General features: G+C 37.5%; 2 protein-coding genes across 4 annotated transcripts in view; one reads left to right on the plus strand and one right to left on the minus strand.

Moving 5' to 3' along the window:
- The window catches only part of LOC134529024 (bleomycin hydrolase), a 54,722-nt gene extending 52,811 nt beyond the window's left edge, over positions 1-1,911 (minus strand). For 2 of the 3 annotated variants that reach the window (XM_063362703.1, XM_063362702.1), the window contains exons 1-2: positions 1,755-1,900; positions 1,285-1,442 (exon numbers count right to left, since the gene is read on the minus strand). In XM_063362703.1, the coding sequence (XP_063218773.1) occupies positions 1,285-1,442; positions 1,755-1,764 (168 nt within the window). In that variant the 5' untranslated portion in view covers positions 1,765-1,900. Of the gene's footprint in view, positions 1-1,284; positions 1,443-1,754 lie in introns of all 3 variants that reach the window. The other variant, XM_063362704.1, reaches the window with a different exon arrangement.
- Positions 1,912-4,362: 2,451 nt separating this feature from the next.
- On the plus strand, positions 4,363-26,246 carry LOC134529897 (zinc transporter ZIP9-like; the record flags this gene model as incomplete). The annotated part of the gene is given in 9 exon segments (XM_063364455.1): positions 4,363-4,384; positions 8,999-9,193; positions 10,453-10,458; positions 11,392-11,482; positions 12,553-12,659; positions 19,390-19,475; positions 24,373-24,448; positions 24,451-24,506; positions 26,181-26,246. Coding segments are annotated over 9 exon segments (705 nt in total), but the record flags the coding sequence as incomplete, so codon positions are not given.

Raw genomic sequence — 26,246 nt, forward strand, 5'->3', positions numbered from 1 at the left:
GTGATTCAAAATAATCCACACATTCGTCATAAAATATGCTATTTGGATGCTGCCAACAAATATTAATTATATTTTTGAGGAAATTTATCTTTTAAAGGTTTACCAGTTTGACAATTATGTACACTAAGCACTTATAAATGATAAAACACACTCTAAAATATTTATTTTAATTTTTTTTTGAGTTAACGTGCATTATTAATTCATTTGTGTCACAGACAAATTTTGTTCAAATATTAAACTTAAAACATGTCAATAAACAAGTTAAACAATATAGAAGCAGCTTTACAAATAAACAAACTAAAAAACCTTTTAAAATCAAGACAATGCCTTCCAAACACTTTTGAGTTTATGTTTTCATCCCTCCATCCATTGTAAGTTAAAGCTTTGTAAGGTCTTTGGGACAGACAAATGATATTTTTCAGGCCATCTGATTGGCTGTCATGTTATTAACGGACGGGTGACGGATGGATGAGACGAATTATTGCTAGTCCAGCTTAAAAAGAATGTTGTGATGATAATAGGTTAACACCATTTGTGCCAAAATTATTTGCTAATCCTGCAGGATAGTGGCTTCTGAAAAATTAAGTGAAAAATTGGTTAGGTTCTGTGAAACACATTAATTATGAATTATTAATGTAGCTGACCTAAACAAACAGAACTTTGACTATAGTAATTATTCAGCTTATTTCCCAGAAGCTGCTTCTCTCCAGAATTACCAATAATGTTTTTGTTATTTAAGTATTTATAGTATTTTAATGTGGATAGGGAAATGTCTTAAAATGTAGACCAGTGGTCCTAACAAATTGGTAGTGACTTATTATACTAACAGGATATTGATTAACATATTAAAATCAAAGATAACCTTTTCAGTAGTGGATGCAGAGGTATTTTTTTTAATGGCCTACATGTATTCAAATTTTAATTTTTTCTTTTAAATTTTTTTTTAAAAATCTTCTCTCTAATGAACAAAAAAATTTATGTATCCACCACTGAACATTTTCATGGAAAAATTTAGTTGCAAAACTATGCTATTAGATGAGAGCTGTGATTTTCTAATGTAGGTATTGCTAAGTTCCTTTCACTACAATAAAACCAAGGAAACACGGTCTTACGTTAGACACTATAAAGACAATGCACAATACAAACTGGCCTGCTAGATTTTAAGTTTTTTGTTATCGACCCTCGCTATTTAAACATTGGTCACCACTGGCACAGACAGTAAAAATATTTATAAAAAAATGTTTTTGTAGGCATAAGTGTTACCATTACCATAGTAATACTCACCTTATGGGTAAACACATGCTGCGTTGATGCGAACTGTTGCCTTGACACGCACGCCTCTAATGGATCTATCTTCGTACACACGTTCTGCGCTAGTACATTTCTCGGCTCAGCGTAAAAGTGTTGACGAAACTTCAGCAGTACTTCTTCGCCCAAAGGAGCTAGTCAGAAACGTGAGCTTAATTAACCAAATGACAAGGCGTGTACGCTATAAATGCTGTGTCATCAATAGAAAGTTAGAAAACGTCACGTATAACATAAAAAGAAATACTGCCTGTTATATTAAGCAAAAAACAAACAAAATATGCCAACAACATTTTAATATAAATACACATATAAAGAATTAAAGCTAGTGCCTGACGTTTAGGTTAAATCGATTAGATTCGCATATGAGTTCGACTGTTTATGAATCACCGTTCTATTTATACAAATAAATAAAATAATCTAAGTTTTAAGATACAACTTTCACTTACTTCCAACCATTCTCACTCAGAAATTCTACAATATACAAGCGTTAAACTCCACACCCACTTCACCCACCCAGATTTGGTTTATTTGGCATACGAGTGGTGGGGATGTAGTGGTACATCATTATTGCGCATGTCTGACACTATTATAATGACGTCAGCAACAATGGTGTCCTAAAGTAAGATTATCAAATCCGTAAACTTTACCATATTGTTCATATAGTTCATCTTAAAACCAAAAAAGATTAATTTTCAGATAAGTTAATACTGTTAATTAAGTTTCTAAAAGTTTTATCCCCACTGTCAAAACAGGAAGCATGAATTTTTCAAATAATAGTTTTGGCTGATAACTGTTTAAAAATCGTGATTCGCCCATTCATACACCCAATTATACAAATACAATTATAAAAAAAATTAAAATAAATATATTTAACTTGTCCATAGCAATAATAATAAAATATTTATTCAAAAATGACATGGAATATTTTATTTCTAAGATTGGATGCCATGCTATCGATTGTAATATAGAACTCAGGGAAAAAAACTAGTATTGTTTATTGTAGGACACGTAGTCAGTAAATGTTAGAAGATGCCAAGTATGGTGTAGATTAAGCTAATAAATGCATTACTATTGCCACATTCTTGCGCCCCAAACATTGCTTGATCACGGCTAGTCATGTTTATGTGCGTTGCATTTCGCTGCACAAATTTGACGTCATCCGGCCGAAGGCCACCCTAAAGCCCGACCTGCAACCGCCAGTATCCGACCCCGCTAACGGAACGCGCCCCTAGCCATGGCCCACCCTAGTCAGACAAGCGCCGCGGGACTTAGGTATTATCAACGCCCTTAACGTAATCGGCAAGACAAACCGAGTCATGTACACAGTAAATTCACGAAACTTTAATGAACCCGCCACTTTGAATTAATAACACCGTGCAACACAAGTGCGATGTAGGAGTGCCCGGGTCACTCACGTGTTGTTTTCTACTAAAACAACTGTGAGTGCAACCCTTGCGGCCTTCAGCCTAAATTTAATAGTGTAATATGTGACGTAACTCAAACCACCCAAATTAGCATTTATCATTCGCCACTGGAGTAGTTATCAAGCAACAAACAGTCTCCAGTGTGACTCTAATAATTCAAACTTATTTTATACCAATTTATTAAATGTCATTTCTAAAACATATATAGATATTAAGTTAATCATTAAGTTTTATTGTATGAATTTAGAGCCACTTACTTTTTATTATTAATGTAATTTTTTACTAATAACGGAACTTTAGAAACTCTGGCGCGACAGGGAGCTCAGCCCTCCCCTCGTGCCAGGGCCAGACGTTAGTACAGCGCGACTCGCGGACCGGGACGGACGCACGTCCCACGGGGAGCCATCATCTCTTTGTATCCATCGAACTTCCATCTGGTAATTATAGTCACAACCGAAACCTTTTTTAAATACTCCCCGTGTGCACCCGGTCCTTTTCCGGTGTAGGGCCTATCCCAGCCGCATCAACTTAACACGCCCCACACAACGCATTACGTAGGGCCGTGCAATATACGGTACGGGCCGACTTCCGCCACCACAGACCTTTAATTAATTGCCAAGTGCACAGGCACTGGCTACATCCATTCGTAGACGTGTTCTTAATTTAATAGCGAGCTGCGGTCCACACAGGTGGGCCCGCGCGTCGCAGTTTACCAATTACGGGATTAGCCGACTCTAATCAAACACTTTCCCTCAACTGCAACTGGCGTGAGGGCATAACGTTAGTGACGGCGCGTCAGAGCGCCTCGTGTGTAATTGACAATGTACTTTATGTTAGGGAATTCGTGTGATTGTAAGTGCCGTGTAATTTGCCATCGTAATTAAAAGTCCACTCCGCACACTCCTGTGCGCGACGTGTCAACGACAGTGCAAAGCCGTGTATATTATTTCTGAACCTCACCAATCCAGTTAGGGATCAGCGTCCTATGCTGTGTAGGGCCAGTGGGGCAACAGGCATTAAGGATCCCTAGCATCATGACCACCGCCGCCGTTCCTAGCGGGCCACGCAGGGGCCTTCGAACCTCACGACCCACCTCGTGACTAACCACCGCGTTAGCCTGGCGCCCTCCCGGACACGTTTCCCCGCAAGAGAACAGCCTTCCCGCTAGGAACACCGCCGAGTCTCGAACACGAGAACCCGGGCGATGGCAAATTAAACAGATAATAAATTCCTGGAGTAACTTTTCAAAAGCGAATCTAATTTTTACACTTTTGTCAAAGTAAATTCTTGACAAATATTTGAAGTCAGTTTTTTTATTTGCTATAATCAGAAGTCGATGACTACTGCACACATTCATGAGTGTAGAAATTGTTGGTATACTTTTAAAAGACTACATTATGTTTTGTAAAGGGAGTTTAACATAATATAAAGTTAATAACAGAATGATACACAAAACGATACTGATTATGTGTCTTTTATTTTTAATTGAAAATAATATCAATACTGAAACATTTTCTGCAATAAAATGTCCATACCAGATTATCGATAGTATCATCCTGAAAAATAATAGTTAAAATCGACATTTCGTGCCTTTCCTACCTACATTGTTTTTGCTTTATTCGCATTGTCAAGATGGCGTCGTTGTTGTATAGGTCTGTATATTGTGTTTAAACGTTAGATTAAATGCTTTTAAACAAATTTAGCTCACCCGGCTTATAGACACGTTACTTAAGTGTCGTTAATTTTAACTTATATAAAATGTATGTTTTTTAAATTTTTACAATTGATTTTCGTGAAGTTTCTGAGCTATTGGAAATGGTGCCGCCAGAAAGCCCAGGATCTTATTTTCTAGTTTAATTCGTACGGAATAGCTATTTGTGTTAATAATTTCGCCAATTTGCTTTTAAGAAGAGTTTTACAATTATCTCAGCATAATACTCAAAGTAAAGACGTTTACCTTCTCGCGTGTGTTAGTAATGCTATGTTACGGTTTTGCATGCAGTAAAGTAAGTAAATCGTTATTTTCCATATCATTACTTGTTTACTGGCTATTTCGATAGATTTCAAATGAACGAACGAAAAATGTTTTTACGCGTTTTAAATTTTAAAACAACGTTTTTTGAATGGTCAAAAAAAAATCTCGATAATAGAACGGTCTTCGGATATGAGGATATGACGCTCCATTCTGCTGTAGTGATGGGTCGTTCGTTAACGATTCGTTCAAAAAGAACGAATCTTTGAGAGAACGAAATCTTGCGATTCGTTCGCGATGTAAAGAACCGGCTCTTTGAGAGCCGGTACCTTGAAAGATTCGGTAGAACGAAAATGCGGAGAGAACGAGAGAACCAACCGGCTCTTTGAGAGCCGGTACCTTGAAAGATTCGGAAGAACGAAAACGCGGAGAGAACGAGAGAACGAGATGAGAGAACCGGCCACGCGCCCGGTCTGATTCGTTCGTGAAATGATTCATGACGTCAGGAGTCTGAAGAATTAGTAATCACAGCGTGAGCATGTTCATAAGAGCAAACGATAACTGATCAAATAAAACAGGGTAACATGAAAAGTATCTATACCTGAAAATGTCAACTGTTAAGTAGTGGTTTAAAATTGCGTTTTCACATTCACATACACAAATTTGGGGGGGAAAAAAACATGAATTAAAAATAACAGGGAAAGTAACTACAAATGTTCACACTTACCATTTAGGTGTTAATTAATGTACCTACTTCATTTTTCTCTCTTCATACTGAATCGCAGTAGTAGTATTCAATTTTTGTCTTTTTTTCTCTAAATGTGTTGGTCTACATGTAAACACTTTACTCTCTCTAGTGTGTAAATAGCCTGTATATTAATATTTGTAACTTAAAAAGTAATACAATATAAATAATCTTGTTTCATATACGCAACTGTGATTCACTGGCTACGAAAAGCAATGTTCAAGTACTAGCTATAATAGTGCGATTACAAATTAAAGTTAAGAAAGATCACTTTCGTACCTAACATTCTTAGATTTAATGCTCCCGTATTATATAGAATCACTGCATGAAGCATTTGCAGCGATCAACAGTCAATAATTTTATAACAGTCAGTATACAACTAGACGTTTGAAATTTCATTTACCCATACAGAGTAGATAAAGATAACCACCCACGCGATCCAGCCTCCTCTCGTTATCGGGTCACGCGATAACGAGGGGAGGCTGGAAGCAAACACGTAGCCAATACTCTAAAGGATGAACGAGTTACGACACCTGATAAAAGAGCCAGATCCTATTCACAGAAAAGAACGAAATGACCGAGATGAACGAATCGTTCTGAACGAATCTTTCACGGAACTGATCCGAAAGTACCGGTTCGGTCAAAAGAACCGTTCTGCCCATCACTATTCTGCTGCCGATTCTGGGGTAGAAGATATTTGAGGTAGAGGTGGGTCGAAAAGTATCAACATGATACTTTGGCACTGATATGCGCCTGTATCAGGAACGGCAAACGAGTACACTTGAAAAGTATCAGGTACTTTAGTATCAGTTCAGAATTCGCCTGGAACAACACCACGGCCAATGTGCGCAGAACCCGATCGCAGATGACGGTCACTTGGGCGGAGCTTGTGAAAGGGGAGGGAGCGGCACGACGATAAGGGATAAAGAAGGGAAATAATGTAGGGGAGGAAGCGCAGGGGAAGGCGTTGAAGGAGAGGCGCAACGCATGGCTTCGTGGCTGAGCGGTCAGCGGTTCTATTTTCTGATCGTAAGGCTGTCGGTTCGAAAACGAGAGGCGCAAAGCGAAATTGTTACGAGTCGTTTGGTTATTGTACCACATCAAAGTACGCTCAGAGCGCAGTGCGTGCACAGACTCGTTCAATAATAAAACTAATGAAATTTTAATATTAAAAAGTACATTAATACAAGATATAATATTTATATTTGTGCACCTAACAGCTATGAAAATGCAAATAAATTCTCAGTTGACACTAATAAAAGATGTAATCAACATTAGGACTTTTTTTTCCGAAAACAATTAGTAACTAGTGTTTTCATACATTAAAAGATTACGAGTTTATAAAAAAATTAAAAAAAAAAAACAGATACGTACATTAGTGAGCATACTATATCAATGTTTACGTTTCAAATGTTTCTTCAGATTAGTCGATGATGATTTATAACTCAGTTTTTGTTTACACAAATTACAATTAGCAAACTCATTATTTTCCGTAAATAAATTCCACACAAATGAAGTCTTTTTCGTGCACTTATCCATTCCTTATTTCACTATAAAGATACTAACTACAAAGCATGACAGCCCGCAACAGTGTACATGGTGATACACGGCCAGGACGAACTGCAGTAAATGTTGAACTGATTGATACTGGCTGTATCAGGCGGGCGTGAGAGTAACAGAGGTAGAGAATTACCGGGCGTGATGAATAATGTATCAGATTCTCCTTCCGGTCGCACGGTCTGCGTACGCGGAGCTTTGTTGCTTCCTGGGACCATCTGATACAGAAGTATCAGAGACTTGTAACTAGGTACATTACTGTATCAGTATCAGGTTGGATCAGATACCGAAAATTGCTGTAACAACCCACCTCTAATTTGAGGCTTTAAGGAATTTATTGAACGAGATAAATAATAACTCCAAAATGTTTTTTTTTTCACTTAGCATGTTTTTAATCATGCTTCTAATAGTCATTGTGATACTTCAAGTAGTTTATGGTTTTAATTTTTAAGTTTAGTTTTATGCATTATATATATTGTGATGTCTTATAAGTAGTCGTTTGGTTAGACTATCTATGTTTAAAATACTTAAAAATAGTTTGTGGGTTGTTGGCTAGGCAAATACATACTGTAAAATCATTTTAGTGGTTTGTTAAAAATTACCATTTTTAACTTTTTAACAAATCCTTACTCATGATCCCCACTATTTTACAATATTTTCGATATAGCAAACATAGCTTAATCAATGATCTCATAATTTTATCCTTTTTATTTAATCCATTGTTACTAGTTGTTAAACTGCTGGTAAACAAATTAATATCACACCACCTTAGGGAATAATTTGGAATAAATTCAGAAATTGGGAAAATTCACATTTCAGAATTTTTATCCTATTCATTTACAAATTTCTTGGATTTTATTTTTTTTTACATCTTAAGAGCTGTTGGCAGGCCAGCAGCACAGATTTGGTTTTGCAGTATTTTTGTTTATTCTGTGTACAAAGGTATAATAAACACATTTTGAAGTTGTTGAAAATATATTTCATGAGACAAAATATGTTATATTGTTACTCGCAAGCTCGCTCACAAACTTCAGTTGCCTGAAAATGTGTTTGTGAGCATAAACGAGTGATTGTTAGATCAGATAAATGTTCACTGTATGTTCTTTAATTACATTATACTTAATACTGGCAGAATTTATAGACATAACATATTGAAAAGCTTATAATGTATAAAATGTGCCACAACTAGTTATTAAAACCACGATTTAACAAAATTATTATTTAAAAATGTAAGTATTTTAATGAGCACACAAATACATAAAAAAAAATTTATTTTTTTTAACTTTGCATGCATGATATCTGATATGTAATGAATAGTGACATGTAATGAATAGTGGGGATTATAATGAACTTTTGCATAGTTTCATTGAGTGGTGCTTGTCTGCTATTTATGTCTTATTGTTGGCAATTTGTATAGGCATGGAGAGAGATGATATATACATACAATCACCCTGCCATCTTTATTAGACCATAAAACTATGCTGATTGTCCCAGCACCAGCATGTATTGTTGCAGGAGTGTCTGTAGCATCCCGTTGTAGCAGGGCATTTTATGAACTAGTAAATAAGTCACAGAAGATTAATAATCATGAAATTAAAATAAATAGCACATTCAATTTAATTTATTTAGAGTGATTGCATTGCTGTAAAAAAAATTTAAACTCCAGCAGTTCAAAAATAATTTTATTTTTTTATACTTAGTTTTTCATTTCTAGAAAAGGTTTAAATGTGCATGAATTTCAAAATCTAATATTGTTGGCCACCCTCTGATAGTAAAGACATGGAATTTAATTAAGCATCATTGCATATGAGAGTGATCCTTAAATGATTGAAGGTTTTTTTATCTGAAAAGTTAAAATTAAGGCCTACATCTTTTATTGATTTGAAAATGTATGTACCTTGAAGTGAGAAGTCAGGTATAACCTGTAGGAACCAGAATGCAGAATGAAATGAAGCGTGTGACAAACGTGTGATGGCTGGCTACTGTGCACAGAGTCTTCGGTGTTGGCGGGAACGGCTCAGGTGCAGCCGGGCTCTGCGGACATCCACGCCCTCGTGGGAGTGTCGCTGGTGCTGGGGTTCGTCTTCATGGTGCTGGTGGACCAGTGCTCGTCTTCAGTCGGCAGAGGCGAGTGCCGCTCTTCCTGGTTCTCTAGCTGCGGCGATATGTGCTTCATGTCAGCTGGTTGCTCCACCATTTTATAATTAAATGGTTTTGTGTTGGTTGATTCCTCCATGATTAGATAGTGGAAAATGACTAATTTAAAATTTATATTTTTTTCTGAATTCTGATGGCGTTAATTGTTTTACAAAATATGCTGATTTTTCGTTTGTAAGGGTTTCCGTTAACTTGTGTTACTCCCAACTTTTAAACCCGGGGTTGATGAAACGAAAACCAGTTCATTCAGGAAGATGAAGCCTTTATTCTCTCCAGTACACATTTAAGGAAAATTGTATTCCAAATACCAATCATTTGCAAAAGAAATCTATTCTCTATATTACTTTTGTGGGGATGTGTAGCTATCTTAATACACTGTATTTAAATAAAATTTTAACCCATGGTTTTCTGAGATTTATATTAGTTGTTCTCTAAAAATGATGGGATATCGGGTAATACAACAAGGTGACATTTTTTTGTTACTTTTGACATTCTGATTAGTATCAGCCTTTGAAAAACCATATTATTCCTCTGTGTCACTAAATTTAATCGAAATAATGTTTTAACACTAAATTATTTTCATTAAATAATTTTACTTCAGTGACTAGATTTGCATTGTTTGTAGAAGATGATTCAATTAGGCATTACACATGCGTTTGGCACTTCCTCATAAAAAGTTTATTTATTATTTGCAAAAAATTACAGTTTCAGTTACAACTTCAAAGACGTATACCATGCTTGGGAAGCACTTTAGACCATATGCCGTACTATGTTTTACACTTATTTTTAAGTGATAAGCATGCAGTGGAACTGTTGGTCAAATTAAGACTCATTCTATGTACACGATTTTGAGTATCATGTGTAGGGACCCCAGAAAATTGTGAACCGCGAAATACACGAAATACCGCGAAATTGGTCACTATTTCACAGTTTTCACGAAATCTGCTATTTTTTCACAAAACACGAAACTTTGCGCGAAATCCACGTAATTTCCGTTACCAAGAATGTTTACATTGATCGGATACTGTAAATAATCTTACTATCGATTGTATTGATATCCCGTAACTAAATCAATTGTAGTTCCAACATGGCGGCAAACGTGTATATTTACGTTGCCGCTATGTAGCAGCGTTACTGACACAATTTTCGTGTAGTTGGTATTAGTTCTCAAAAATTCTAACGCACAGAAGCGAACACAATATTTACGCTTGCATAATAGTTTCATTCTGGCCGAACACAATATTTTTTCGTGTGCGTGCCACTACGGCATAAATGTTTTTACGGTGAAGCTTGCAGTAGTGTTTTTTTTTTTATGACGTCTCGGTTACTCGGTATTAATTTCCAAGCATCTAGTTAGTAGTGCTTATTTTTGTGTTAAGATGCCGAAAATAGTTACGGTTTTCGATCGAGAACGAGAGATGAAGCAGTAAGGATTTTATATATTTGATGTTAAGGATAAGATAATAATGTGTAAGTTTTGCAACGTTCGTGTGGACTGGATGCGTCGAGACACATGCCTAAACACGTTTCTAACGCAACTCATAAAAAAAAATTGTGCGGCATCAACGTCGACTACCGGTACTGCAAAACAGACGTCTATAGGAGCTGCTTTGCAAACTTCTAAAAACATAGTTGTAAACAAACAACAATTTATAATTGACTTTGTTGAAATGATGGTGGGGGCAAACATACCTTTGGAAAAAGCAGATGACCCAAACATGAGGACCTGGTTAAATAAATATGTTCAAGGTACTGTGGTTCAGTATTTTTATTGCAAACATAGTAATATTACAACACAATTTTTAAAAAAAAAACCAACATTTAGTTAGAAACAGATGGAATAGAACAGGCTAGGGGAACACAGGGTTGCTGTAAAGGAGACAAGACCAAGAAGAAAACTAGAAACACAAAAAAACTTTTTAGTGTTTGCCAACTGAGTGCATTTTATGTTTAATATTAAAATTTAAAAAAATTTGAAGCAAAACAATCCTCGTTTGCCAATTTCAATTTTAATTTAATGTATCTCACCAAATTTTTACACCGAGTTTTAGCACTGCTTGCTTATTTTTACACAGATTTTTTGCACCGCTTTTGTCATTTTTTTACACCGAAATGAGCCAGTTTTATTTACCATTTTCTGGGGTCCCTAATCATGTGTGTTTTTTTCTTTAAGGTCACAATACACAGATGGCAGCCTGATCGACTGGTCAGTCTCCAACATTCTCCTTGACTCTGCTGTTATTGGCCACAGGATTGGGGTAGGCCATATACGTTGAAGAGTACCGATGCCCAGTGGCATACACCGGTGTGTCATGTGAGGTGAGTGGGCTCTGTGTAACTCCTGGACAGAAAGACTTCAACTACTTGAGAGCTGCTTCCATCGTTAGTGCTTTCTGCGTGACCATTTGAAAAAAATTAAAATCTCTTCCACCATCAAACGTTGAACAATGTCCTAATTTTGTAACCCACTTACAAATGTATCGTTTCATGCATTTTTAGTCCAATTAGTTAAGAAAAATCTGCAATGATGTTCATCCTTAATTTTATTAGCTTTAAGTTAATGTACGAGTAATCCAGAATAGTTTCCAAACTCACCATTTTCTTTCTTCTATTTTCCAAAAAATAAAATTCTTGTTTTCGGTAACTAATTTTCACTGACTTATCCAAATTAATGAAAGACTGGGAGTCGTTCATTTTCAAACCTCGCATGCACACATCCCGTCCTCATCGCCAAATATTTTACATAATTCCACATACTACCCAGTCTGCAACAACAATACCCTCCACATGACTTTTACCAACATTACACATTCATTCAGTTATTGCCCTAGTCAACACTCATGCAACAGCCTCGATTAACACATAAGTATTCGTATTTCGCGCCAGTTTGTGATTCCTCAAAAAATTTTATAGCTTGCGAAAAAAATTTTAGAAATTGCAGATTTTCATAGTTATTCCTACATCTCTTTTGCGGTACATACAGATAAATTAAGCATGTGAAACTCATTAGACAAAAATTTAAATGAATGTAGTGTAACATATATGATACCAAGAAGATTTATTCAGAAATATTGGTTTGTTTTCTGTAACATAGTTAACACATGCTTTTTATATGTAGCAAATAATTTTTAAGAATATGATTTATGTAGTTTTTCTTTTCACTTTTCTGTATTTAGCATCAACCTCTTGGAATCCTGAAAAGTCTGGAAGACATGGAATTGGTTAAATTTTACTAGAAAAATTATCGATACCTATTCCTGAATAGTTTGAGATATGATTTGAAATTCAATTCAACAGAGATAAGAAACATGACTCGTAGAAGCTTATTTGTGACCTTCCTTGACTTTGCTTGCATGTAACGTTGAGGTAGAGCAGCTTCATGTTCGCAGCTACAACCGCCGAGGTGGGGACCCTGGCTGGGGGTGTGCACCAGGGGACCAGAGACGGGCCACTGCGGAGACCCGAGCCTCGTGCAGGGAGTGTGAGCAGTGTACATGTTAGTGATTCACTGCTCTGAACATGCTTGCACCTTGAGGCTTGTTCTCACTCGCCGAATCGGTCATTTCATTTTCTTGCTATTACCATAAGTTAAGGGATTTTCCTGTAAATTTATTTCAATAGCTCTTACATTTTTTGTTGGGTCACTAAATATATCCTAACAGTTATTTTATTTATCTGTTAAGTCACACAACTAATGATTATTAATCCTTTTATAATATTTTACTGCTACTAAAGAATATTTATTAAAAATCTTTAGAGAAAATGTATGACGAAACATAAAATGCAAGAGTGCTGTCTTGATAAATTTCCATGAAAATACCTCAAAGAGTTTTTACAGAGAGAAATAACCAGTTCAGTTAGTGAGACTGAGTCTTACCAATAGAGGCTAATTATTTTAAGGCATCGGCGAGGCATGATTTTCATCATACAAGTGTGGAGGATTATATTTGTTACTGAGTAGTAAATTTTATTACCTAAATGTTGAAAATTCATAAGAAAATTACATAACTAGAGACCCTGAAAAATGGTGAAGCGCGAAATTCACGAAAATTTGATTCTTTAAACGAATTTTGCGACTTTCCTATGATTTTGACAGTCGCGAAATTCACGAATTTTCGCACAAAATTCACACATTTTCGTGCGAAATTCACGCTTTTTCACACTAAATAATGTCCTTATTTCGCAAGTTCTATTTATTTACGCCATCATAAACATAGGCGTGAAATAAACATAGACTGAAAAACTAGTGCCGTGATGATATCTTCGTTTTGACACGTTACTGAAATCCACGTATTTTTATTACTCTGTTTACAAGCAGTAAATATTGCCATCACAAATGAAAACAAAATGTAACAAATGTCAACAATCGTTATGTGCGCACTACCAACATAACAAAATTGACTCCACAGTTTTCGTGTTTTGAATAATTGTTGTTTCTGCCGCAAGGCGCACTGGTGTAGATTTTTCTAACCTAATTTAATCGCATGGAGCTAAGATGGCAGTCATTTTTGCGTGCACATATCTATGAGTGTTTACAAATACCGTCCACATTTTGTAAGTTTTGTGATACAATTGAATTTATGGCTAAGATGCCGAAAACTTTGACAATGTTTGATCGCGAAAGAGAGATGAAATCGGATGGATTTTATATTTGTGATCTGCGGGACAAAATTATGATGTGCAAGTTCTGCAACGTGCGGGTTGATTGGACACACAAAGACACGTGCAAAAAGCATGTGGCAAATGACACACACAAAACAAAACAGAAAACAATTATTTTGTCAAGAAAATTCTACCGTGTCTAAACAAATCTCGATAGGCGACAGAATGAATAAAGCAAACAAGCTTGAAAGTGCAGAAAACAAGAATTTGTTTCTGATTTTGTTAATATGATGTTGTAGGTTAACATTCCTTTGGAAAAAGCTGATCATCCAGCTATGAGGGAATGGTTTAACACCCATGTTGAAGGTTAGCCTTATTTATTTAAAAATGTTTTCCCCCTCTAATAAAAGTTCATAAGCATATGTAGGCCTACAATATTATCAATTAACTTACCTTTAGGCCCTGTTCGCATCACGCGAAATAATTGACTGTACAAACAACGATTGCAACGGATTGCGTTACGAGACGAAAAACAATGGTGAGCGGGCCCGATAGCCACACTTACCATCACGAAAGCACACGATGAACTGACTTCCTGACGGAAGTTCGACGCGCTGCCAACCTTGGAAGCGTTGCCAACTCTGGAACCATGGTGGCCAACTGTGAAGGGGTGACGCTGCTACTTGTGCAGCGCGGGAATTCAAATGTTCGAATGTTCAGTCTCAAATTTGTTGCACACGTAAAGTCAGCAAAAATACTTAAATACCTATGTACACTATACACACTCCAAACAGGCCCAACTTACCTTTTCTTCAAATAAGTATGCAAGTACCTCAGATTAACAAACACTTACATAGGATGGATTGCATTGTGAAATGGTGAGCTCACCACAAGATATTTTTGACTGATTGATTGATGGTTTGACTCTGTAATCCATCAGTAATCTTGAAAAGGTTAGGTTAGGCTTAGAATTGTTTTGAGTAAATTAGCCCATTAATATTTTCAGTGATAACCTTATAATTGCTACCTATTTATAAGTATATTGTAAGTTATGTATACATTTAAGGTGCAGGGGATTTGCCATCAGCCAACACTCTTGGAGAAACTTATGTCCCAAAAATTGGCCAGGCAAATAAGGAAGCAGTAAGGCACGCTGTAGAAGACGAAACAGATTGTATTCTTGTGTGATGAAACGACAGACAAAGTGGGCCGATGTAAGGCAGAGTCTGCTACTTTGTAGTGCCTATCCACTATGAGGTTTTTTTACACCACCAATGGCAATTTTTTCACCATTTTTGGGGTCTCTACCCATTGCTTATTTTTACACCGATTTTTTGTACAGCATTTGTCATTTTTTTACATCGAAATGAGCCAGTTTTATTTACCAATTTATAACGCCCCTCGTGCCTCAAAATAAAATTATTTTATTTTAATAAAAAGTCCTTGGAAACTGCTGGGCAAAATACAAAGAAAATTAAAGTTAATTACCAGAGGGGGCACGAGGTGGTGCACAAGACAAAATTTACACTCCCTGCACACTAGTAGCTTGGGGAGTTCGTGGATCGATAAAATGAAGAAGGTATTTGATAAATAAATACACTTCATCAGTAGCTTAGTCTATAGGTTTTCCTGGTTTATTATTAAGAGATTTTGTTTTTGCATTATTTCAACATGACAATAAAGATCTTAGTAAGTAACAAAGTTATGGGGGTGCCCCAGGATTATTTAAAACCATACATATTACACCTTAACAAATAAATGATTACATAAACAAAAATTTAAAAAATTGCACCAAAATTTGATTCTCCCAACGATTACATATACATGAGTTTCCTTGATTTTACATGTCCCTGAAGATTACTTTCTTAAAGCCCTGCTCGCTGGTATCTTGTTAGTGAATTTAGTTGATTCGATGCAAGTGGAATATATATATAGCTTATATCACCCGGGTCTTCCCAGGGTGTCGTTGGACCGAGAGGAAAACTCTTCTAAAGGGGGGAATCAGCAGCAGGTCCCGAAGATCATGCGGGCAGCAATTTTTCTCCCCGGAAACTTTGACCCTGTCAAACAGGGTGTGAAATCAGGGCTCGCGGATGCGCGGAAGAAACTAAAATTTTTAGGAAGGTAAAAAAAAAAAAAAAAAAAATTAACTAAACATGACTTCTTCTAAATACTACATCTGACTGGCTACTGTACCACTGGGATCACATCCCTAAAGCAAGCTGACTACATTATTGTGCACACGAATTCGCCGTTGCCGCGAAAAGCCTCTTAGCACAGAGGACGCCGAGAAGACGTGGTCAGTAGCCGAGGTCGGATAACTAAGTCCGGCGATGGCGGTCAAAGCTTCTAATTAAATCGGGCGCTCAGTCCTAAGAAAAAAAGGGGGGAAGGTTCGGCTCAGGGCCGAAAACATGCGGAGGTGCCCGAGGCGGGCGTGACAACAACACGGCATGCGCACTCTCTACCGGCGGCAACAGGAAGCTACAAAGAATCGACTTCTACAGGCCGCGAGAAGGAAGCATAGGGCTTAAGGGTGCCGTGGCGCTGCTCTCTAGCGGCGTAAAGGGGAACTAACTGAGGCGGTGAGCTGACTTGCCACCAGGTGTCATGAGGGTGAGCTCTGCACGCTGGCGACCAAGCCCGCGGGTACTTCTTCCTCCGCTAGATGTCGGGGACGTCTCTGTCGGACCAGGGGGAAGGTCCTTGAATTAGGCCATCGTCCCGTCAGGTCACTGCTCCTAGCTTGATTTCTCAGAACTAAAGTGAGGTGGAGAGTGAGGAAGGGGGGGACAGAAAACGCCACTCCGCTGGGAACACAGCTCCACTGGAGCCCCATTCGTGACGAGACTTGCTATTCTCAGCAGCCCTCTAAGAAGAAGCAGCTCGCAGCCCAGAAGCTGCTCTATGCGATTTTGGTCATGAAGAGAAATAATATTACAAACTCGGGACGTGACTGCAGGCGAGAGAAATTTCAACCGGGCTGACCATGCCCACATTAGACAGCAAAATATCAGATTGGCCCCCTGGGAAGGGGCTTCGGTCCACTGGCACAAAGTTTAAATACGTGGCGTACACCGGCCTAACAAAAAGTAAATCACCCCCTTAACAACTAGATAAATTAAAAAAATAAGAAATTCCAAAAAAATTTAAAATTATAGAAAAATTAAAAAAAGGTGAGGAAATGCCTAATTTCCGGCACAATTTTCTGGGGTCCCTATACATAACCTACAAGCAGAGGCGTAATTCCAGTGTTTTAACTGAGTGGTAAGGAGTACCAGGGGTCTGGGAGTATGGAATGCCCCCACGTGCTCCACCCAGGAAATATTTAAAAATAACTAGCGTCAAGTTGTTAGTTTTTTGAGCTTTTTTAGAATATTTCACCACAAATCACAAAATAATCTCTAACACAGGGTTCATTCACATCGTGGAAACCCTGGAATTCCCAAAAATTGTCTCCAGTACTGGAAATATCCTGGAATTTACAAAGATTTGTAAATTGTCCTGGAAATTTTATTGGTATCCTTGAAATTTCATTTAGCACACACACTGTTATAGTAAAACACCCTATTAAATAACTACAGTTTCCATTAACTGAAGCAAATTCTCCTTCCGTCAGGAAGTAGACTTTCATCTATAAACTAAAAATGCTTAATACACGAACTTGCATTTTAGTGCTGTGCTTTCGGTGCACGTAAGTGCACTATCTATAGGCATTGCTTATTTTCAACGAAGTGATGCATTGTCAGTGGAACTCTTATCAATGGATTCATGCAATGGTTAGCAAAAGTAAATATTTTCATAAGCCGTTGCTTAATGAACCGCACAAATTTTGAAGCGTTTGGCGCCGTTTTAAACAGATTGTCACTGGTAATGTTCTTATGCGGTGTTAATATTTTTACCACATTTTATTTGCTTGAGTTTATTAAATATGAGTGCCTCTGCTAGAAAGAATAGTTACAGGATAGAATGTATGTCTGACCCCAAGTATAAGCAGTGGTTAGAAGAGAATAAAACTGATCAAAATGTTGTTTTTTGTAAACTATGTATAAAGAATGTTGATATTGCAAATATGGGTGCATCAGGATTTCAGAGTCTCATGAAATCAGGAAAACGTGTAAAGATGATTTAATTATTAGGTACATACAACTAAGTCAGTAGGGGATTATTTCAAAATTCCCAATGCATCCACAGTAAAGGAAATTCTGTTGCAAGTTCATCTCAAAATTGCATTCATAGTGACCCCAAGTCTACCGTTTTTGAGGTGTAAAAAGAACTGAATACTTTATCGAATCATGATCTTGCTGAATCCACACTTAAGGCAGAGATTTTATGGACACTTAATGTTGTAAATGAAACATACGTCATTCAACCAGCGCAAGTACACGCAACGCATGTGCCCGTGCAATCCTTCAAAAATACATGAAAGCATAGAAAAACAAAAATACACAACCAGACAGTAAAAACAAGGCCTAGAGGCTTATTCACTATAAAGTAGACAAATCGTCAGAATAACTTGCATAGCATGAAATTATGACTTTAAATTGTATAGCAATCATAGGAATACTTCTGAAGAGGAATAAAAAGCTGTTATATAAATGATAACCAATGTACTGAACGTGATAAAACAACATAATAAATCATTACATAAACCATTTAATAAGTGGGAAGGGCATTGCCTTGGGTGTGATAACTTTTGTTGGTTCTTATTTTATTATGTCATGTTAGAGGTCACTTGATTGTAACTTTGTTCAAGTTTTCAGTTTAAAAAAATTTGTGGTTATTATTTTTTTTTTCAAGTAAACTAAGAAAACACCATAATAAATAGGACCCTAAAACAATTTGGTTTATTATTGTGTGTGTTGGTTAGTTTACCAGCTCATATTGATAAAAATTATTGCAAAAATTATATTTTAAGTAAGTGTGTTGGCACTCTCAGTGTAGCTAATCACATGAAGTGTGGCTGTGGTAGCTGCTGTTGTGTACAAGCTGAATTATTTTTGTGTGGCAATCTTGGTTGAAGAAGATTATTAGTAAATTTCTGTTCAGAAAAGTTCAACATAATTTTATCTGCATATAAATATTTATTCTACTTTATCAAATAAAATAAAACAAAAAAAATGGCTAATAATTGTTTCACTAATTTAATGTGCAGGTACTGTTCAGAGAGATTTTTTATAGGGTGGTGGATGCTTCAATGTGTTTACATTTAGTGCTTTGATTTGTTGTGATTTGTAGCAAGAAACTTGAAGTTCGGTTTATTTTTTGGTATGATATTTAAGTTAGATTCTCTTGCCTTTGACATAAATATGGCATTTTTATATAGTCTAAAAACTTCAATTAATTTTTAAGAAGGTTTTTTTTTTTTTTTTTTTTTTTCTTCATAAACTGAATTTGAAATGTGAATTTGCGTACATGTTACATAATTTGACTTAAAATATTTACATAAGGCCTGTGAGTGAGTCATGATTTAATTTTTTTATTGTCATATTTTTTTTCTGAATTTTAGAATAGTGAATGGCTACTGTAGTAATTTATTCTAAGGTTAAGAGCAATGTTGATGCTGATGTTAGAGGTGCGACGTCCATATGCTTGTAACTGACACGCTCTGCTAATTTGTGCAGCTGACGGCGTGGCCCTGGGTGCTGCAGCTACTACTGCACACGCAGATGTCGAGATGATAGTCTTTGTAGCCATCATGTTGCACAAGGTCAGTGGAAAATTTGTGTATTCTGCTTTTTTCAAGTCAAACTTGGTCTCTGGCTATATTCGAGGCCCTTGCACCCACAAACAGGGTGGCCACCAAACCGGGAAAACGGGAAAAACCGGGAATATGTCGGGAATTTGAAAGGGCCCGGGTAAAACCGGGAAACTGTCTGGAATTTTATTTCTTTCCTGGGCAAATGCTGCGGTGTAAATGCGCATAACTTATATAAGACGTACATCGCGGCGTCTGATAATCACGCGGCAAATCTGTACAGTGTCATGTTGGCAGCGACTGTAGTGTTCCCAGGCGTGTCATGTTTCTTCTTTCCTCATAGACGCAATACGTCACTAAGAGGCGGAGGGGGAGGGGGAATATGAACCGCACTACGGCGTGCAACACGGGGTGTTGTTCTAATTTGTTCTGTTCAGTACAAGTCTTCGAGCGGTTTTAGTCTTACGCTGTGCAGTTTGTTAGGAAGCTATTGCGGCAATGTCTACTAGGTATTCCTGTCGTTATGAGTCTTGAGGTTCCATGGGCTACTGAGGATGCGAAAGACAGAACTTGTGCGAGATGCAAGATATGCAATAAAAGTTTTAAGATCGATACGATGGGTAGGGGAGCATTTACAAGCCATGCCAAATCTAAGAATTACAATAGAGTTATAAATAACCAATCAAGAAACCTGCAAGTTACAGAATTTTGTTTCCACTCAACCTGCTCAGGATGAAGCCCACGCTTCCTGTAACAAAGTTTTATTAGTACTTTAATTTATACTAGTAGCTTCCAACGGTTTAGCGGTGTTATAAACTACGACGTCTTGTAATCCATCGCTTATCAATAAACTGTCAAATATGTTCAGTAACTAACGACACTGCACGTTTTTTTATGAATATTCGCAGCGTATTGAGGCCGGCCGATAAACCTTCCGCATTAACTTACCTTTAACGTCGGTAATGCTATGTCCACTTAAAATTTGTAAAATAATAATACTAAACATATAATTATTATGTACACCAGAACCCCGATTTCACGAACACCGGATTTAACGAAGCAGTGATTTTACGAGTACATTCTTGGGAACCGTAAAAAAATTGGAAATTTTGACCAAAATGTGAAAAACAGAAAAAAATATTTAAAAAAAACGCAATGAAAGATCATATCTACCGAATAAAATCATGTTGGACCTCCTGCGGTCACCAGCAAAGCATAAACACGACCCAATGCGTGGTGCAACTGCTACATCGCTTCGTTATTGCTCGCGCGAGAGGCGGGATGTGGAATGTTAGAAGAAAGGAAGGGGGAAATGTGGGGGATGACAGACAGCAGCCAGTGTGTTTCCTGCGTGGGGAATAAGTGGCGTAGCTCCTTTTTTTATGCTGTGTGAAGCGACCTTTTTCTATCAACTCACGGGAAAAGATAATTGCTTGAGCTGTCAAAATAAACATCGCTGCGACAGTTAAAATAAGACGCGGGCGAGCATCCGGTAGGTCGATGTGTGTATCTACTCGAAAAACATTTCTCAATTCATGACACTAATAAGATTCCTTATAACTTACACGTATAGCCTGATGTTTTCAGCCTGATCCATGCAAGTTCTTTAGCCACGTTTTGAATGAAAACAACCACCAGCCGGCCAGTGTTGTGCCCTGTTTAATACGCACAAAATATACCAAATACAGTAAACTCCCGGTATATCGCGCCTCGATTGATCGCGGAATCGGGTATATCGCGGGTCAAACCATGTCCCCCAGTCAGAAATGAATAATAATAATGGAATAAATGGTTAACAGCCGATTAGGATAATTTTGCGTTGTAACTAACAAACTAAGCATCGGGCAGAAAAAAGCCTAGGCGTAGAAAATGTCCGCATTAAAATTCTAAACAAGATATCTCCGTACATTATTCCTCTATCTTGTAGGGTTTTCAAATTATGGTCCAATCCAGCCCAGTGATATTTTCTGAAACACTAGTTCTTAACGTCGCTTTATCTCACAAATGAAGCATCGGAACGGGGACCTGATAAAGCCCACCGTCCAGCGACATTATCCAGCGTGACTCGGCTGGGGATTGATGTTGGATAGGCTTGGTTGTCGGCAAGCGCTGGGTAGGGAGAGGCGAGCCGAGTTTATGGAGAGAGGTAGATATCAGAGCGGGCAGAAACATGACGAGGGGGAGTGGGGGAGGGAATGTGTTCACGCAGCACACAGGCAGAGCATGAGTCACTTGACTGAGCAGCGTCGCTGCGTACAAGGCAAAATCAGGTAGTCCGGTGTTTAAAATTCCACTCCAGAATATTAATTGGTACTTTACTGGACATCTGTATATAAATGTTTTGTTACAACTTAAACCTACAGACGTAATATTATTGGGTAATTCATTGTATTATACAAGTTCATCTTTTAACTTTGGTATAATGTTTTAACATTAAATAGTAAAGTAAATCGGCTAGCGTAATTTTAATCTTTGCCCAGGAATTCCCAGTGGTCCAATATTTACGTGAACCATACTGTACCACTTTTGCCGTGAGGTAGTAAACAAGTCCCGGAAATGTTTATGTGTAGCGGTCTCCCGACCTTTAAACAGAGGCTGGGGAATATAACACTTGCCGATCCGAGCCACACACACTCAGCAACTCGACACAGCGTTTGGTGAAATAAGTAAAGACAAAGTTTAACACGGTTTTTAATACGGCGTCACTGATGGCGCTAAAATTGAATTGGCGCAATTTTTGTTTCCCACATGTGACCATTTATAATTTACTGTAAGCATGGATAATAAAGTTTAACCACTTGACACGATAGACGATTCTTTATTTTTTATTGTACGAATGCTAGACTCGTTTTTTTCCTGTATCTGCGGCCTGCTTCTACAAAATACAAGCTATCTGTAAGTAAATCTAGAATTTTTATTTTGTCAATCAAACTCGGTACTTTGCGATTAATATTCGGTTTGAAGTATCACTACGGCCTTTCTTTTTAGAAGACTTGGACCACAGAATCGTGTGTAACCGCACACACTGCACTTACTTTGTTACGGACTCTGACGAAGCAGATACTGTGGCTAACACCACGAGACTGGCAGCAGCAGCTTGTGTGCCGCACGTGTGTATGGCGGCGTGTGGCGCGCTCGTAGGCCGTGCGACAAACTGTGCGCGGCACGCGGAAAAATAAAAACAATTCAACATTTAATATTTATCTTTAAAATTTATTATTTTTATTTTTTCACCCGTGTTTAGTGAAAACTGCGGATGCAAAGTCCGCACAAAGGCGGGCCGTCTATACTGTGCGTGCTTGCCGACCTATTAGAACACAGGCGGTGTTTTATGCCTTTTGACCTTGGCACATCGAAACATCGCGGTTATGCAACAACGCGGGTAAAAGTTATGTCCCCCGACAACCGCGTTAAATAGGGAGTGTACTGTATATCTGGTTCAAAAAAAAAAAAAGAAAGAACCTCAGGGAACTTAGGGCAATAAAAGTCAAAATAATGAGTGATGCCTTAAAACAGACCGCTCTCATATACGAAGAAATTTTTAAACACAAAAAAGGTTAAAGTTATGTGGCAAATATATATTTAGTAAACTGCCACCTGTTGTTTTAGTTGGGTATGTATCACATTTTGTGCATTTTTGTTTTATATTTAGTACTATACAGTTCCGTGTTTTAAAATGTGTGCTTTGTATCATGTATTACAAAAAACATGTCATTTTGTATATATATTGCAAAACCTGGAAAATCTTGAAAATACCTGGAAAAACCTGGAAAAAACCTGGAATTTTTTATCACAAATATAGTGGCCACCCTGCACAAACCATTCCTTCAAAAGTACTTCAAGTTCCTCATATTTTGATGCAGGCATGTATTTTCTCTTAGAAAAACCACCACACTGAGATGCATTTTCTTGAATCATTTCGTGATTTTTCACAATTGTGTTCAGAGTTGAAATTGGCAAGCCAAACCTCTGAGCGAGTGAAACACGAGTACCTTTGTGCTCGTCCATGCCTAACTTAACCACTGAACTACTGACTCAAACACAACTTCACACCGTGTCACACTCAATGTGGTCTGTTTCATCTAAGGCAGGAAACTCCAGTTTCAGTTTTCTATTGTTTGTACGTTTAATATTACGTATCTTGCGTTATTCTAATGTCCTTCATGTTACGTACTATATTTAAATTAATGCACCTTGATGTAATGACCAAAAAAACCTTTTTTTGTGTTTTAACAGTGTTATGGAGTTTTGTAAGAATAAGTCCCAGTGCTGCACTCAATACTGCTACCCAATGCCCAATAAGCAAAACTAATGGAAGTTGAATTGTACTTGATTAGACCGTAGACCAGTCACCACATTTTGAGATTTGAAACAGACTAATCCCTAGGGGCTGGAAGAATTACCATCTATTTTTTCCAAAATTATCATCTATTATTTTATAAAGCATTTATTTTTAAAATAAGCTAAAATTGCATCTATGTTGGAAATTAGCACAAAAAAAAGCATCTAAAGTGTAAATTAGCAAAAAAAAAAAAAACATCTTTAGCAAGATGCTAATTGTTCCGGCCCTTGATAATCACAAGCTAATCACTGCTATTCAACTTTGTGTACACTTTCTTACCAATTGGGCCGCTCTGTGATGTTATTTCACTCGTCACTCTGTGTGAAACTTAAGACAATGAATCTTTGAATGACATGAGCTTTGACAATATTCTTGAATTTATTTCAGGAGGGAATTTCTCCCCCACCATCACCCAATGTACTCCTGGGGTTTTCAATGTTAATTTATTTAAAAAATTTTAAATGATTGACCTTTTAAATTCATGGTTGTGCAGGGGCTGATGAAAATTATAATTAGATTACTTTTTCTTGCATTGCATAGCTAAATACATTAAAAAAAATGTTTCAGGCACCAGCATCTTTTGGACTGGTGACATTCTTGCTTAAAGAAGGATTACTGAAGTCAACAGCGAAGAAGCATTTGTTAGTTTCTTAGCATCTGCACCTCTTCTTGCCCTCCTGATGTTCTTCTGTCTTGGTCAAGTAAGTATTCACTTAGTTTACTGTAAACTGTATGCATCTCACTAAACTATACACATACACCAATTTCAAGTGCTAATTTATGTATTTTTAACTACATATGTTGATACGTTGATAGTTAAGTGTGAGATGAGAATTACTTAGATTAGAGAAGAATTTGAGTGACAAGAGATATTTTAAAATAGGAGATTTAAGAGCCTATTTTATGAGAGAATATTTCGTCATGAGCAGTGTACCATTTTTCAGTTAGAACACTAAAATACAAATACTGCAGTTAGTGCCTCGTCAGGCTGTGGGATGTAGTTAAATGGGAAACAGGAATAAACCATCAATACTGGAGGTAACCTTCTGCCTGAAAGTGAAAACGTGTTGCGCCAGAAGTCCCTTAGAAGGGAGGGAGCGAACAAGGGCTTAGTTACTGAAAGTAAAAATTACAGTGTGATATATTAATTAAAATCACTATAAACGAAATATTTAAGGGTTGGCAGGGGGGGAGGAACTGGGTCTGGCTGGTGCCTCATGATGTGACAGGCATTATGGTCAGCGTCTCTGTTGGTCACTCGGAGCTAATCCTTGCAAGATGTTGACATGACTGCGATGATGGTGTTAATTCTGTAGCTGGCTAGTCTAGAGAGAAAGATCGAGATTTGACGTGACACCTTTAACTTTATTATTTAGGTGGAAATTGATAAATTTTTAAGGGATTTGAAACTTAACAAATTGCAATGCTTGATGGCTAAATTTGTCTTTTGTGGGCAATTCACTCCCTTTTTTTGCTTCCAGAAAATCGGTGCTATTCACTACCTATCCGTAGGGGTGATGTTGATTTTGTGACGCTGGTCAGTTTGGTTCTGTTGTGAAATCTGCTGCTCTTAGGCAAGTTACATGAGACATGGAGTGTGTGAGGTGGTTTATTAGGGAGGGTATTAGGACGGAAAGTACTTCACTGACGGCCAGTGCATTGACTTTGTTCTGAGAAGTAAATGCAGTGTGATTTGTAGGCAGTTTAATGGGAGGAATATTGATAGGTTTTGGGTGAGTTTCCAGTGAGTATTGTTTATGGTTGTTGTAGGTAGTAGTTTTGCATCCCACACTTAGGCGCTGTATTGCCAGGTTATTGTTCAGCACAGTTTACAGGTTGGTGAATTCTGTCTTGAGTGCAAGGAACGTGTTGCATTGCCATCTGCGCCAAGTAGAGTTTTTTGCACTGACAAAAATTTTAATATGTTGTGGGCAGCGTGCACAGATCCTATTTTCATTTACGCACAGGCTCAGCTGTTGTTGTGGCATTTGTAAGGAGGCGGAATAAGTTTGCAGTTCTTTGGACTTTGCGAGGTTGGCTATGGAATTAATGTGATTAGTAATATGAGAATTTAATTTCTGCCAGTTGGTTGTCCTGAAGTTGGGACTGTCCTTGGACTGCGTTAGTTGGGAGTACTCATCTTCCGGTGTGTTTTCTAGTGGCATGTGGTCGGAGTGAAGCTCTTGAAATATTGGAGTTCATATATAGAATTGGTGTTGAAATATATGGGTGAAGTCCAGGACTTCAGATTGTTGGTCTGCTGTCGGGGAAGCATGTGAGATGTTAAGGGGCACAGACCATAATCATATTTTTTGAAGTATGCAACCGTTGCATTTTGTGGGTGTGCAGTTGCAGGCCGGATGCTGTGCGTCTAGATCACCCAGCAACAGACATGTAGGGTGCATGTTGTTAGGGCTCGCTGGTTCTCTGTCATCAGCTGA

Source organism: Bacillus rossius, chromosome 2, assembly GCF_032445375.1.
Source record: "Bacillus rossius redtenbacheri isolate Brsri chromosome 2, Brsri_v3, whole genome shotgun sequence".
Classification (NCBI taxonomy): Eukaryota; Metazoa; Arthropoda; class Insecta; order Phasmatodea; family Bacillidae; genus Bacillus; species Bacillus rossius.